Source organism: Loxodonta africana, chromosome 21, assembly GCF_030014295.1.
Source record: "Loxodonta africana isolate mLoxAfr1 chromosome 21, mLoxAfr1.hap2, whole genome shotgun sequence".
In the NCBI taxonomy this organism is placed as follows: Eukaryota; Metazoa; Chordata; class Mammalia; order Proboscidea; family Elephantidae; genus Loxodonta; species Loxodonta africana.
In genome coordinates this window covers 23,660,618-23,674,824 of record NC_087362.1, presented here as the reverse complement: position 1 = coordinate 23,674,824, position 14,207 = coordinate 23,660,618, and the positions used below count along the sequence as shown (strand labels likewise).

At 40.3% G+C, this 14,207-nt stretch overlaps 1 protein-coding gene across 1 annotated transcript; it reads left to right on the top strand.

The window, feature by feature from the left end:
• Positions 1 to 12,393: 12,393 nt before the first annotated feature.
• LOC100674027 (tripartite motif-containing protein 75-like) lies at positions 12,394 to 13,803 on the top strand. Its single transcript, XM_003423497.2, has one exon. It carries the CDS (start codon positions 12,394 to 12,396, stop codon positions 13,801 to 13,803), a length of 1,410 nt encoding a protein of 469 aa, XP_003423545.2.
• The last annotated feature ends 404 nt before the right edge of the window (positions 13,804 to 14,207 follow it).

The following is a 14,207-nucleotide window of genomic DNA, read 5'->3' as shown; positions in this document are numbered from 1 at the left end:
ATGCCCTGTACAGCCTTGATCTTACTTAACCCTCACAAGCTGTTCTGCTTACACAGAGAAGAGGCTCAGAGAGTTTAAGTAGTTTGCCCAGAATCACTCAGTTCCTAAGGGAGACCAAGGAATCTGGTCCAGTTTTTCTCTTCATTCAGCAGCTGTTTAGGCTGGGACTGAGCAAATATTGGGATATGCAATCTTGGTAGGGTCAAGGAAGGGACATATCCTGACTTTATGGAGTTTGCCATTTTAGTGGGGACGTGAGACGTCCAGAATGTGGATAAAATCATGAGTCACAAGGGTTCAAAGCAGAAGTACATGTTGTTGTACTTACTATACCTGGATATGGTATTAGGGGAGATCAACATTCACGGGGGTCTGGGCACACTTAGATTCTGGAGGAAGTGACAAAAATTTTGAGGCAGCACAGGAGATAACTAAGGCATCATCTTGTACAAAGGGTCTGGGGCCTGGGGGAGCTCAACCTACTGGAGACAGTGAAGGAGGGAGGGCAGAGAACGTGGTGCTAGGGGAGGTGATGTTGTTGTTAGGTGCCAGTCGGTTCTGACTCCTAGTGGCCCTGTGTACAACAGAAGGAAACACTGCCCTGTCCTGCATCATCCTCAGAGTCATTGTTCTACTTGAGCCTATTGTTGCAGCCACTGTGTCAATCCATCTCATTGAGGGGCTTCCTCTTTTTTAGTGACCCTCTACTTTACCAAGCTTGACATCCTTCTCCAGGACTCATCCCTCCTGATAAAACGTCCTAAGTATGGGAGACAAAGTCCTTGTGTTTAAGGAGCATTCCAGTTGTACTTCTTCCAAGACAGATTTGTTCGTTCTTTCTGCAGTCCATTGTATGTTCAATATTGTTTGCCAACACCGTAATTCAAAGGCATCAATTCTTCTTTGGCCTTCCTTATTCATCCTCCAGGTTTCCCATGCATATGAGGTGATTGAAAACACCACGGCTGAGGTCAGGCACAGCTTAGTCTTCAAGGTGACCTCTTTGATTTTTAATACTTTAAAGAGCTCTTTTGCAGCAGATTTGCCCAGTGCAATGTGTCTTTTGATTTCTTGACTGCCACTTCTATGGGTATTAATTATGGATCCAAGTAAAAGGAAACCCTTAACAACTTCAGTTTTTTTCTCCATTTATCATAATGTTGTTTATTGGTCCAGCTGTGAGGATTTTTGTTTTCTTTATGTTGAAGCGTAACCCATACTGAAGGCTGTGGTCTTGGATCTTTATCAGTTAGTGCTTTAACTCCTCTTTACTTTTGGCAAGCAAGATTGTGTCGTCTGTATATCTCAGGTTGTTAATGAGCTTTCCTCCAATCCTGATGCTGCCTTCTTGATATAGTCCAGTGTTTCAGATTATTTGTTTAGCATATAGATTGAATAAGTATGGTGACAGGATACAACGCTGACGCACATCTTTCCTGACTTTAAACCACTCACTGTCCCGTCCTTCTGTTCGAACTACTGCCTCTTTATCTATGTACAGGTTCCTCATGAGCACAATTAAGTGTTCTGGGATTCCCAACCTTCGAAAAGTTATCCATAATTTGTTATGATCCTCACAATTCAGTGCCGTTGCATAGTCAATAAAACACAGGTAAAGATCTTTCTGGTGTTCTCTGTTTGCAGTCAAGATCTATCTGACATCAGCAATGATATCCCTGCTTACATGTCCTCTTTTAAATCTGACTTGAATTTCTGACCATGTCCTGCCGATACACTGCTGCAACTTCTTTTGAATGATCTTCAAAAAATTTTACTTGTGTGTGATATTAATGATATTGTTTGATATTTTCTGTGTTCAGTGGGATCACCTTTCTTTGGGATTGGCATAAATATGGATCTCTACCAGTCACTTGGCCAGGTAGCTGTCTTGCAGATTTCTTGGGATAGATGAGAGAGCACTTCCATCACTGCATCTCTTTGTTGAGATGTCTCAATTGATATTCCATCCATTCCTGAAGCCTTGATTTTCATCAATGCCTTCGTTACAGCTTGGACTTCTTCCTTCAGTACTGTGGGTTCTTGATCATACGTTACTTTCAGAAATGGTTGAACATCCACCAATTCTGTTTGGTGTAGTGACTCTGTATTCCTTCCATCTTCTTTTGATGCTTCCTGCATTGTTGAATATCTTTCCTGTAGAATTTTTCAATATTGCATTTTGAGGCTTGAATTTTTTCTTCAGTTCTTTCAGCTTGAGAAATGCAGAGTGTCCTTATCTTTTGGTTTTCTATCACCAGGTCTTTGCACATGTCATTGTAATACTTTGTCTTCTTGAGCTGCCCTTTGAAATCCTCTGTTCAGTTATTTTACTTCATCCTTTCTTCCTTTAGCTTTAGCTACTCCATGTTCAAGAGCAAGTTTCAGAGTCTGACATTCGTTTTGGTCTTTTCTTACTTTCCTGTCTTTTTAAGGACCTTTTGTTTGCTTCGTATGTAATGTCCTTGATGTCGTTCCACACCTTGTCTGGTCTTTGGTCATTATTGTTGGACGCATCAGATCTACTCTTGAGATGGTCTCTAAATTGAGGTATGATATATTCAAGGCCATAATTTGACTCTAGTGAACTTGTTCTAATTTTCTTCAGTTTCAACTTGAACTTACACATGAGCAATTGATGGTCTGTTCTGCAGTCAGCCTGTGGCCTTGTTCTGACCGATAATACTGAGCTATTCTGTTGTCTCTTTCCACAGATATAGTTGATTTGATCTGTGTATTCCATCTGGCGAGGTCCATGGTTTATGTTGGTGAAACAACGTATTTGCAATGAAGACGTCATGGGTCTTGCAAAATTGTATCATGTGATCTCTGGCATCATTTCTATCACAAACATCATATTTTCCAATTACGAATCCTTTTGGTCTCCAACTTTCCCGTTCCAGTCACCAGTAATTATGAATGCATCCTGATTGCATGCTCCATCAATTTCAGACTTCAGAGGTTGGTAAAAATCTTCAATTTCTTCATCTTTGGCCTTAGTAGTTGGTGTGGATTTTTGAATAATAGTCATATTAACTGGTCTTCCTTGTAGGTGTATGAATATTATTGTATCAGTGACAGCGTTGTACTCCAGGTTAGATCATGAAATGTTCTTTTTGATGATGAATGTGATGCCGTTCCTCTTCAAGTTGTCATTCCCAGCATAGCAGCTGTATGATTGTCATTCCAAATGGCCAAAACTACTCCATTTCAGCTCACTAATGCCTAGGATATCGATGTTTATATGTTCAATTTCATTTTTGACAGTTTTCAATTTTCCTAGATTCATACTTCATACATTCCATGTTCCGATTATTAATGGATGTTTGCACCTATTCCTTCTCAATTTGAGTCGTCCCACATCAGCAAATGAAGGTCCCAAAGGCTTGACTCCATCCACATCATTAAGGTGGACTCTGGTTTGAGGAGGCAGTTCTTCATCAGTCGTCTTTTGAGTGCCTTCCAACTCGAAGCGCTTATCTTCCAGCACAATATCAGACAGTGTTCCACTGCTATTCATAAGGTTTTCAGTGGCTAATTCTTTTTAGAAGTAGAGTGCTAGGACCTTCTTCTTAGTCTGTCTTAGTCTAGAAGCTCAGCTAAAACCTATCCAACATGGGTGACCCTGCTGGTATTTGAATACTGGCAGCAGAGCTTCCGGCATCACAGCAACATGAAAGCCCTCAGAGTACAACAAACTGACAGACATGTGGCGGCAACCTATACTTTCCCAAGCATGATGTCCTTCTCTAGTGATTGATCCTTCTTGATAATATGTCAAAAGTATGTGAGATGAACTCTCGCCATCCTTGCTTCTAAGGAACATTCTGGTTGTACCTCTTCCAAGACAGATTTCTTTGTTCTTTTGAGAGTCCATGGTATATTCAATATTCTGGGCCAATGCCACAATTCAAAGGCATCAATACTTCTTTAATCTTCCTTATTCACTGTCAGGCTTTCCTATAAAAGAGGTGTAGCTGTAGGGAAAATACCTTGGTCCTCATGAGGACAGCAATCCTGGAACACTTTTAAATAGGAGAGTGTTGTGATTACATCCCTGTTGTTGAAGGGCAGGTAGAGGCGAGGGTGGGTGCTGTTGGAGGTGAGCGCAGGTGTCCAGAGGAAAGAGTTGGTAGCTTTGAGGGTGTAGTGGTGACTACACAATGTGTGTTCTTTGAATACAAGATCATAAGTGTGGAATATCTAGGGTATTATTTGTTACTATTGAGTGAGGGCCTTCAATGTACCAGGACTGATGCTAGGAACATCTCTCCTTCCGCAATCAGTCCTTTCTGACTTGTCTAAGATCACGTCCACACAAAAGGAGGATTTCAGCTCAGACAGCCTGGTTAGTTGTCTCTTCTCACCATCCACCAAGCTTCCTTTCTCTAGGGAAACAAGACACTTGTGTCCTCTGCCTGTGTGGTAGGAATCTTTTCAGTATTTGTCATTCAGGTAAGGCACAAAGAACACACACACTCTCTTCACACTGAATTTTACGGATTATTAAAAAGGAGCACATTATTTTCATAACTGGCCATTTGTTTCTATGACTTGCCTCCTTCACCTTTTTTAAAATATAGATACCATTGTTCATTATATTTTTTTATTTGCTTGTTCTACATGAATTCTTTAAGGTATATCATTTATTTATATGTTTCACAAAATAAAAGTTTCTAGATTTCAATCAAGCATAGAAAAGCCCTCCCCAATGAGATTAAAAATATTCTTCTGTAATTTATTCTCATACTCTATGGATTATTTATTTATTTATATATGCTATTAACTGACAAGTAAACAAACAAACAAACAAAAAAGCACAAGTGTGTAATGTGATATCCACCATCTAGTTGTGCATAGGGTCGGCATGAGTCAGAACCAATTCAACGGCACCTAACAACAACAGCCAACACTTTAAAATTTAACACTTGCGCTTTCACTTAAAGTCCTCATACAGTGAAACCCAGATTGCCTTAATCCAGTCTATGTTTAAAATGATTTAATCAACCAGGCCTTTTAAAGGTGGCCAATTTTTTCCTCCTAGTTTATTTGTCTGGGTTCATCTTATGTTGGATGTGCTGAACTCCAAGCTTTATTCTTTGAGTCCTGATAGTTGGCTGAAGCTCTACAAAGTCTTGTAGCCTCAATTCAGAATCATTAATTGCCTCTTGGGGAGAGCTACACCGCCTGGGCTTCCCATCACTTCCCTGCACCTTGTCCCTACAAATCGTCACTAGTTAGCAGGTTACCAATAATTCAATGAGCAGTTGTGAGTGTGTATGTATGTATTTGTGTTTCTCAGCTTTATTTTATTTTGAAACCCAGATCTCACATATCTTTTTGTGCACCATGTGAGTTTTCCTGGTTGGTATCATTCTTTAAGTAAATCTAATTTAATCCAGGGTTTGATATTTACAGCTTAATATATCCAGCAATTGAGATGCTCACATAAAAGAGAAGCAAACTTTGGTCTATTATGAATTTGATGGTATCAGAAATAGCTGTTGTTTAAACCAAAAACTACCTAATGCCTTTCTTATAGATTTCACAAGATTAAAATGATTGATCTTGGGATTTTCATCCTTGTTTACATGATTCTGTTAGAGTCAAGGGTCTTAAATAACTTTACCTAGATTCCCCAGATAATAGGTACACAAAGAGTGGTATCTAACCCAGGACAGGGGATCTAGTCCCCAGGGCTAGACCCAGCAGCCAGTTTCAGTGTACCTGATTTGGGAATAAGTGGATTGAAAGGGTAGAGGCAAGAATCGGTGGCATTCAGCCGGGCCACGAAGACTTTTTTAAAATTTTTTTAAATTAATTTTTATTAAGCTTCAAGTGAACATTTACCATTCCAATCAGTCTGTCACATGTAGGTTTACATACATCTTACTCCCTTCTCCCACTTGCTCTCCCCCTATTGAGTTAGCCCTTTCAGTCTCTCGTTTCGTGCCAATTTTGGCATCTTCCCTCTCTCTCTATCTTCCCATCCCCCCTCCAGTCAAGAGTTGCCAACACACTCTCCAGTGTCCACCTAATTTAATTGGCTCACTCTTCATCAGCATCTCTCTCCCCCCCGCTGACCAGTCCTTTTCATGCCTGATGAGTTGTCTTCGGGGATGGTTCCTGTCCTGTGCCATCAGAAGTTCTGGGGAGCGTTGTATCTGGGATTCCTCTAGTCGCAGTCATACCAGAGCTGCAATAAATATGGGTGTGCATATATCTGTTTGTGTGAAGGCTCTTGTATCTCTAGGGTATATTCCGAGGAGTGGGATTTCTGGGTTGTATGGTAGTTCTATTTCTAACTGTTTAAGATAACGCCAGATGGATTTCCAAAGTGGTTGTACGATTTTACAATCCCACCAGCAGTGTATGAGAGTTCCAATCTCTCCGCAGCCTCTCCAACATTTATTATTTTGTGTTTTTTGGATTAATGCCAGTCTAGTTGGTGTGAGATGGAATCTCATCGTAGTTTTAATTTGCATTTCTCTAACGGCTAATGATCGGGAGCATTTTCTCATGTATCTGTTGGCTGCCTGAATATCTTCTTTAGTGAAATGTGTGTTCATATCCTTTGCCCACTTCTTGATTGGGTTGCTTGTCTTTTTGTGGTTGAGTTTTGACAGAATCATGTAGATTTTAGAGATCAGGCGCTGGTCTCAGATGTCACAGCTGAATATTCTTTCCCAGTCTGTAGGTGGTCTTTTTACTCTTTTGGTGAAGTCTTTAGATGAGCATAGGTGTTTGATTTTTAGGAGCTCCCAGTTATCTGGTTTCTCTTCATCATTTTTGGTAATGTTTTGTATTCTGTTTATGCTCTGTATTAGGGCTCCTAGGGTTGTCCCTATTTTTTCTTCCATGATCTTTATCGTTTTAGTCTTTATGTTTAGGTCTTTGATCCACTTGGAGTTAGTTTTTGTGCATGGTGTGAGGTATGGGTCCTGTTTCATTCTTTTGCAAATGGATATCCAGTTATGCCAGCACCATGTGTTAAAAAGACTATCATTTCCCCAATTGACTGACACTGGTCCTTTGTCAAATATCAGCTGCTCATACATGGATGGATTTATATCTGGGTTCTCAATTCTGTTCCATTGGTCTATGTGCCTGTTGTTGTACCAGTACCAGGCTGTTTTGACTACTGTAGCTGTATAATAGGTTCTGAAATCAGGTAGAGTGAGGCCTCCCACTTTCTTCTTCTTTTTCAGTAATGCTTTGCTTATCTGGGCGTTCTTTCTCTTCCATATGAAATTAGTGATTTGTTTCTCTATCCCCTTAAAACATGACATTGGTATTTGGATTGGAAGTGCGTTATATATATAGATGGCTTTTGGTAGAATAGACATTTTTACTATGTTAAGTCTTCCTATCCATGAGCAGGGTATGTTCTTCCACTTAAATATGTCCTTTTGAATTTCTTGTAGCAGAGTTTTATAGTTTTCTTTGTATAGGTCTTTTACATCCTTGGTAAGATTTATTCCTAAGTATTTTATCTTCTTGGGGGCTACTGAGAATGGTATTGATTTGGTTATTTCCTCTTCGGTGTTCTTTTTGTTGATGTAGAGGAATCCAAGTGATTTTTGTATGTTTATTTTATAACCTGAGACTCTTTCAAACTCTTCTATTAGTTTCAGTAGTTTTCTGGAGGATTCCTTAGGGTTTTCCATGTATACGATCATGTCATCTGCAAATAGTGATAGCTTTACTTCCTCCTTACCAATCTGGATACCCTTTATTTCTTTGTCTAGCCTAATTGCCCTGGCTAGGACTTCAAGTACGATGTTGAATAAGAGTGGTGATAAAGGGCATCCTTGTCTGGTTCCCGTTCTCAGGGGAAATGCTTTCAGGTTCTCTCCATTTAGAGTGATATTGGCTGTTGGCTTTGCATAGATGCCCTTTATTATGTTGAGGAATTTTCCTTCAATTCCTATTTTGGTGAGAGTTTTTATCATAAATGGATGTTGAACTTTGTCAAATGCCTTTTCTGCATCTATTGATAAGATCTTGTGGTTTTTATCTTTTGTTTTATTTATGTGATGGATTACATTAATGGTTTTTCTGATATTAAACCAGCCTTGCATACCTGGTATAAATCCCACTTGATCAGGGTGAATTATTTTTTTGATGTGTTGTTGGATTCTATTGGCTAGAATTTTGTTGAGGATTTTTGCATCTATGTTCATGAGGGATATAGGTCTAAAGTTTTCTTTTTTTGTAATGTCTTTATCTGGTTTTGGTATCAGGGAGATGGTGGCTTCATAGAATGAGTTGGGTAGTATTCCGTCTTTTTCTATGCTTTGAAATACCTTCAATAGTAGTGGTGTTAAGTCTTCTCTGAAGGTTTGGTAGAACTCTCCAGTGAAGCTGTCTGGGCCAGGACTTTTTTTTTGTTGGAAGTTTTTTGATTACCGTTTCAATCTCTTTTTTTGTTATGGGTCTATTTAGTTGTTCTACTTCTGAATGTGTTAGTTTAGGTAGGTAGTATTTTTCCAAGAATTTATCCATTTCTTCTAGGTTTTCAAATTTGTTAGAATACAATTTTACGTAGTAATCTGAAATGATTCTTTTAATTTCATTTGGCTCTGTTGTGATGTGGTCCATCTCGTTTCTTATTCGGGTTATTTGTTTCCTTTCCTGTTTTTCTTTATTCAGTCTGGCCAATGGTTTATCAATTTTGTTAATTTTTTCAAAAAACCAGCTTTTGGTTTTGTTAATTTTTTCAATTGTTTTTCTGTCTCTAATTCATTTAGTTCAGCTCTAATTTTTATTATTTGTTTTCTTCTGGTGCCTGATGGGTTCTTTTGTTGCTCACTTTCTATTTGTTCAAGTTGTCGGGACAGTTCTCTGATTTTGTCTCTTTCTTCTTTTTGTATGTGTGCATTTATCGCTAAAAATTGGCCTCTGAGCACTGCTTTTGCTGTGTCCCAGAGGTTTTGATAGGAAGTATTTTCATTCTCGTTGCTTTCTAAGAATTTCCTTATTCCCTCCTTGGTGTCTTCTATAACCGAGTCTTTTTTCAGGAGGGTATTGTTCATTTTCCAAGTATTTGATTTCTTTTCCCTAGTTTTTCTGTTATTGATTTCTAGCTTCATTGCCTTGTGGTCTGAGAAGATGCTTTGTAATATTTCGATGTTTTGGATTCTACCAAGATTTGTTTTATGACCTACTATGTGGTCTATTCTAGAGAATGTTCCATGTGCACTAGAAAAAAAAGTATATTTTGCAGCAGTTGGGTGGAGAGTTCTGTATAAGTCAATGAGGTCAAGTTGGTTGATTGTTGTAAGTAGGTCTTCCGTGTCTCTATTGAGCTTCTTACTGGATGTCCTGTCCTTCTCCGAAAGTGGTGTGTTGACGTCCCCTACTATAAATGTGGAGGTGTCTATCTCGCTTTTCAATTCTGTTAAAATTTGATTTATGTATCTTGCAGCCCTGTCATTGGGTGCGTAAATATTTAATATGGTTATATCTTCCTGATCAATTGTCCCTTTTATCAATATATAGTGTCCTTCTTTATCCTTTGTGGCGGCTTTAAGTCTAAAGTCTATTTTGTCAGAAATTAATATTGCTACTCCTCTTCTTTTTTGCTTATTATTTGCTTGATATATTTTTTTCCATCCTTTGAGTTTTAGTTTGTTTGTGTCTGTAAGTCTAAGGTGTGTCTCTTGTAGGCAGCATGTAGACGGATCGTGTTTCTTTATCCAGTCCGAGACTCTCTGTCTCTTTATTGGTGCATTTAGTCCATTTACATTCAGCGTAATTATAGATAAATAAGTTTTTAGTGCTGTCATTTTGATGCCTTTTCATGTGTGTTGTTGGCCTTTTCATTTTTCCACATACTTTTTTGTGCTCAGACGTTTTTCTTAGTAGATTGTGAGATCCTCATTTTCATAATGTTTAACTTTATGTTTGTTGAGTCGTTATGTTTTTCTTGAGTTATGGAATTGATATTCCTTTTTGTGGTTACCTTATTATTTACCCCTATTTTTCTAAGTAAAAACCTATCTTGTATCATTCTATATCGCCTTGCATCACTCTCCATCTGGCAGTTCAATGCCTCCTATATTTAGTCCCTCTTTTTGATTATTGTGATCGTTTATCTATTGATTTCCATGATTTCCTGTTATGTGTATTTTGTTTATTTATTTATTTATTTGAATTAATCTTACTTTGTTTTTGTGCTTTCCCTATTTGAGTTGCGTTGATATCAGGACGTTCTGTTTTGTGACCCTGTATTGTGCTGGTACCTGATATTATTGGTCATCAGGCCAAAGAATCTCCTTAAGCATTTCTTGCAGTCTTGGTTTAGTTTTTGCAAATTCTGTAAACTTGTGTTTATCTGTAAATATCTTAATTTTGCCTTCATATTTCAGAGAGAGTTTTGCTGGATATATGATCCTTGTTTGGCAGTTTTTCTCCTTCAGTGCTCTGTATACGTCGTCCCATTCCCTTCTTGCTTGCATGGTTTCTGCTGAGTAGTCTGAACTTATTCTTATTGATTCTCCCTTGAAGGAAACCTTTCTTTTCTCCCTGGCTGCTTTTAAAATTTTCTATTTGTCTTTGGTTTTGGCAAGTTTGATGATAATATGTCTTGGTGTTTTTCTTTTTGGATCAATCTTAAATGGGGTTCGATGAGCATCTTGGATAGATATCCTTTCGTCTTTCATGATGTCAGGGAAGTTTTGTGTCAGGAGTTCTTCAACTATTTTCTCTGTGTTTTCTGTCCCCCCTGCCTGTTCTGGGACTCCAATCACTCACAAGTTATCCTTCCTGATAGAGTCCCACATGATTCTTAGGGTTTCTTCATTTTTTTAAATTCTTTTATCTGATTTTTTTTCAGCTATGTTGGAGTTGATTCCCTGGTCCTCCAGAAGTCCCAGTCTACATTCTAATTGCTTGAGTCTGCTCCTCTGACTTTCTATTGCATTATCTAATTCTGTAATTTTATTGTTAACCTTTGGATTTCTACATGCTGTCTCTCTATGGATTCTTGCAACTTATTAATTTTTCCACTATGTTCTTGAATAATCTTTTTGAGTTCTTCAACAGTTTTATCAGTGTGTTCCCTGGCTTTTTCTGCAGTTATCCTAATTTCATTTGTGATATCTTTAAGCATTCTGTAAATTAGTTTTTTATATTCTGTATCTGATAATTCCAGGATTGTATCCTCATTTGGGAAAGATTTTGATTCTTTTGTTTGGGGGGTTGGAGAAGCTGTCACGGTCTGTTTCTTTATGTGATTTGATATGGACTGCTGTCTCCGAGCCATCACTGGGAAACTAGATTTTCCAGGTAATCAGCTAAAAAAAAATGCAGTCAGATCCCTATCTGAATTCTCCTTCTGGCTCAGGGTATTCAGATGTTAAAGGAGCCGCCTGGGGAGGGTGGGGAAGGGATCAGAGAGCTAGGCGTGTAGCACCACAGAATATAGAGCTGATCCCCGTGTTCATGCTCCGCCCCCGTCCGCCAGAATCCCAGCAGGATGGCTCTCCGGCTGGGATGCTACTCTCCCCGCTCCAAGATCAGTCACTTCCTCCTGGGGATTTCTCCCTCCGGTGCGCCGCACCACTCGCGCGAACTGGGTGGGCGTGGCCCTCACGAACGTCTGGGCGCCCCCCCGGGGTCGCTTTAGGGAAATATAGGTGATCCCCACGCTCGAGCCTCACCCGCCTCCTGCCAAACTCCCGGCAGGACTGCTCCCCGGCTGGGACGCTGCTCTCCCCGCTCCAAGATCAGTCCCTGCCTCCCGGGTGTTTCTCCCACCGGCTGCGCTGCTACGCCGCCCGCGCCAACCAGCTAGACTCCCTCCCGGGATGGGTTCTGGGGGGGGTAGGGCTGGGCCCCTTGTCTGTGCCATCTGCCCCCCTGGGCTCTGCCCCAGCCCAGGTTCCGAAGGTCACCTGCCTGGTATGCTGGCTCTTAGTTCTGAAAACGATCGCTGTCTGCCCGTATTTGTTCGTTCTCTGTCTCTAAGTCTGTGTTTGTTGTTCAGAGTTCGTAGATTGTTATATATGTGATCGATTCACTTGTTTTTCCGAGTCTTTGTTGCAAGAGGGATCCACGGTAGCATCCACCTAGTCCGCCATCTTGGTCCTGCCTCTTTTTTTTTTTAAATTTTAAGTGAAGAAATATTTTCTCATCCTCAGGAACAAATAGGCACCTTCAGGTTGTGACTGGATCCTGACCAAGAGAAGTGCTTAGCGTGGCTTCGTATTCTCTGGGCTGCCAAAGGGCTGGATGACTAGTTGCCCAACTAATCTGTGATCAGCAGCTGATTGTGAAGAGTACTCCTACTGACACAAATGTCTACAACGGAGGACCAGCAACCTCATAGGATTTCATAGCTTCGATGCCTTCTGAAGAAAAGCACTCTCAGTCCTAACCTTCATTCACAGCCTAATGGAGGTCACAGCAGCCCTGGCAAGAATTCAGGCAGAAGCCAACTGCCCCATCTGTCTGGATTACTTTAGAGACCCTGTTACCATCAAATGTGGGCACAACTTCTGTCGCTCCTGCATCCAGCAGTCCTGGGAGGGTCAACAGAACAGGTTCCCTTGCCCTGTGTGCCGCCACCCATGCCTACAGTGGCACCTCGGAAGCAACACCCAGCTGGGACATATAGCTGAAATTGCCAAGCTACTCCACATCACCAGGAGCAAGAGGAAGAGGGAGGAAGAGACATGCTTGTGCAAGAAGCACAATCAGGTACTGACCCACTTCTGTGAGGAAGACCTGGAGGTGTTGTGTCCCCTGTGCACTCAGCTCCCAGACCACCAGGATCACTACGTGAGGTCCATAGAGGAGGCTGCCTCTCATCACAGGAAAAGGCTCATGAGTTACATGGAGCCCCTGAAGAAACAAATGGCACATTTTCAAAAACTAGTAACTACCCAAGACAGAGAACCATTCGCACTGAGAAAAAAGGTGGAAAAGCAAAGGAAAAAATTATTCTCTGAATTTGAGCACCTGAACAAGTTTTTAGACCGTGAGCATGAAGAAGCTCTCTCCAGGTTAGCTCGTGAAGAGAAGCAGATTCAACAGAAACTAAATGCAAACATAACAGCATTTTCAGAGTACATTCCCACACTCAACAATCTACTAAAGGAGGTGGCAGAGAAGAGTGTGATGTCAGAAGTGAAACTACTGACAGATATTAAGAGCGTCCAGGATCATTGTGAAAGCCTCAACCCCCCAGTCCTCTATTCCTTCCAGTTAAGGAAGGAAGGATGCAGCCTTTCTCCACAGTATTCGGCTCTGCAGAAAATTATACAGAAATTGAAAGAAGATGTGACACTGGACCCTGAAAGAGCACATCGAAATCTGTTTGTCTCTGCAGATAAAAAATCTGTCACATTTGTGAAGAAAACACAAAGACTTCCTCCTAATCCAAAGAGATTCAAGTTTGACCCAGTTGTCCTGGGTCGTGAAGAGTTCAGTTCTAGTAGACATTACTGGGAGGTGGAAGTGGGTGAGAAGGCTGAATGGTCTGTAGGGGTTTGTAAAGACTCCCTTTCCAGGAAGGCAAAGAGGCCCCCGGCAGGGCAGGAGAGATGCTGGGCAATTCAGCTGTGCAATGGTAACTATGTTGCACAAGGCACTTTTCCAGTCACTCTGGTGATAACAGAAAAACCCAGAGGGATTGGCATTTATCAGGACTATGAACTGGGTGAGATTTCGTTTTACAGTTTGAATGACAGATCTCATATCTATTGTTTCACTGATAGATTTTCTGAAATCCTGAAGCCTTATTTCTGTATTGGACGTGATTCTCAACCTCTCACAATCTGTGCTGTCAGAGATTATGAATGATAAACTCTCTGGGAGGCTGTCGCATTGCGTGATTTTATTCCTGCAATTCATGGTATATCATGAATGTATATCATACAACTATCACTTAATATAGCACTGATGATTTTTTCTTTTTTTAAAACTTTAACACATGAAGAAGGTTGTTTTATCTCATTTGGTTTCTATGGTGACAGGGATGTTGTGGGGACTAATAGAGATTTTGTGGGAATTAACTGTAAAGTATTTCTGAAATTCTAAGATTGGAGTGTATGAAAATGTAACCGTATAACTCCCGTAAATACCTTTTGTGTATACGCACACACATACACACACACATACGTTATTTATGATACGTTGCTGTGGATATAATTGTGACTCCAAATACCAGCAGTGTCACCCATGGTGGACAGGTTCCAGGAGAGCTT

Coding starts and splice junctions, on each gene's coding strand:
- LOC100674027 (XM_003423497.2), top strand. CDS start 12,394: ATGGAGGTCACAGCAGCCCTGGCAAGAATTCAGGCAGAAGCCAACTGC.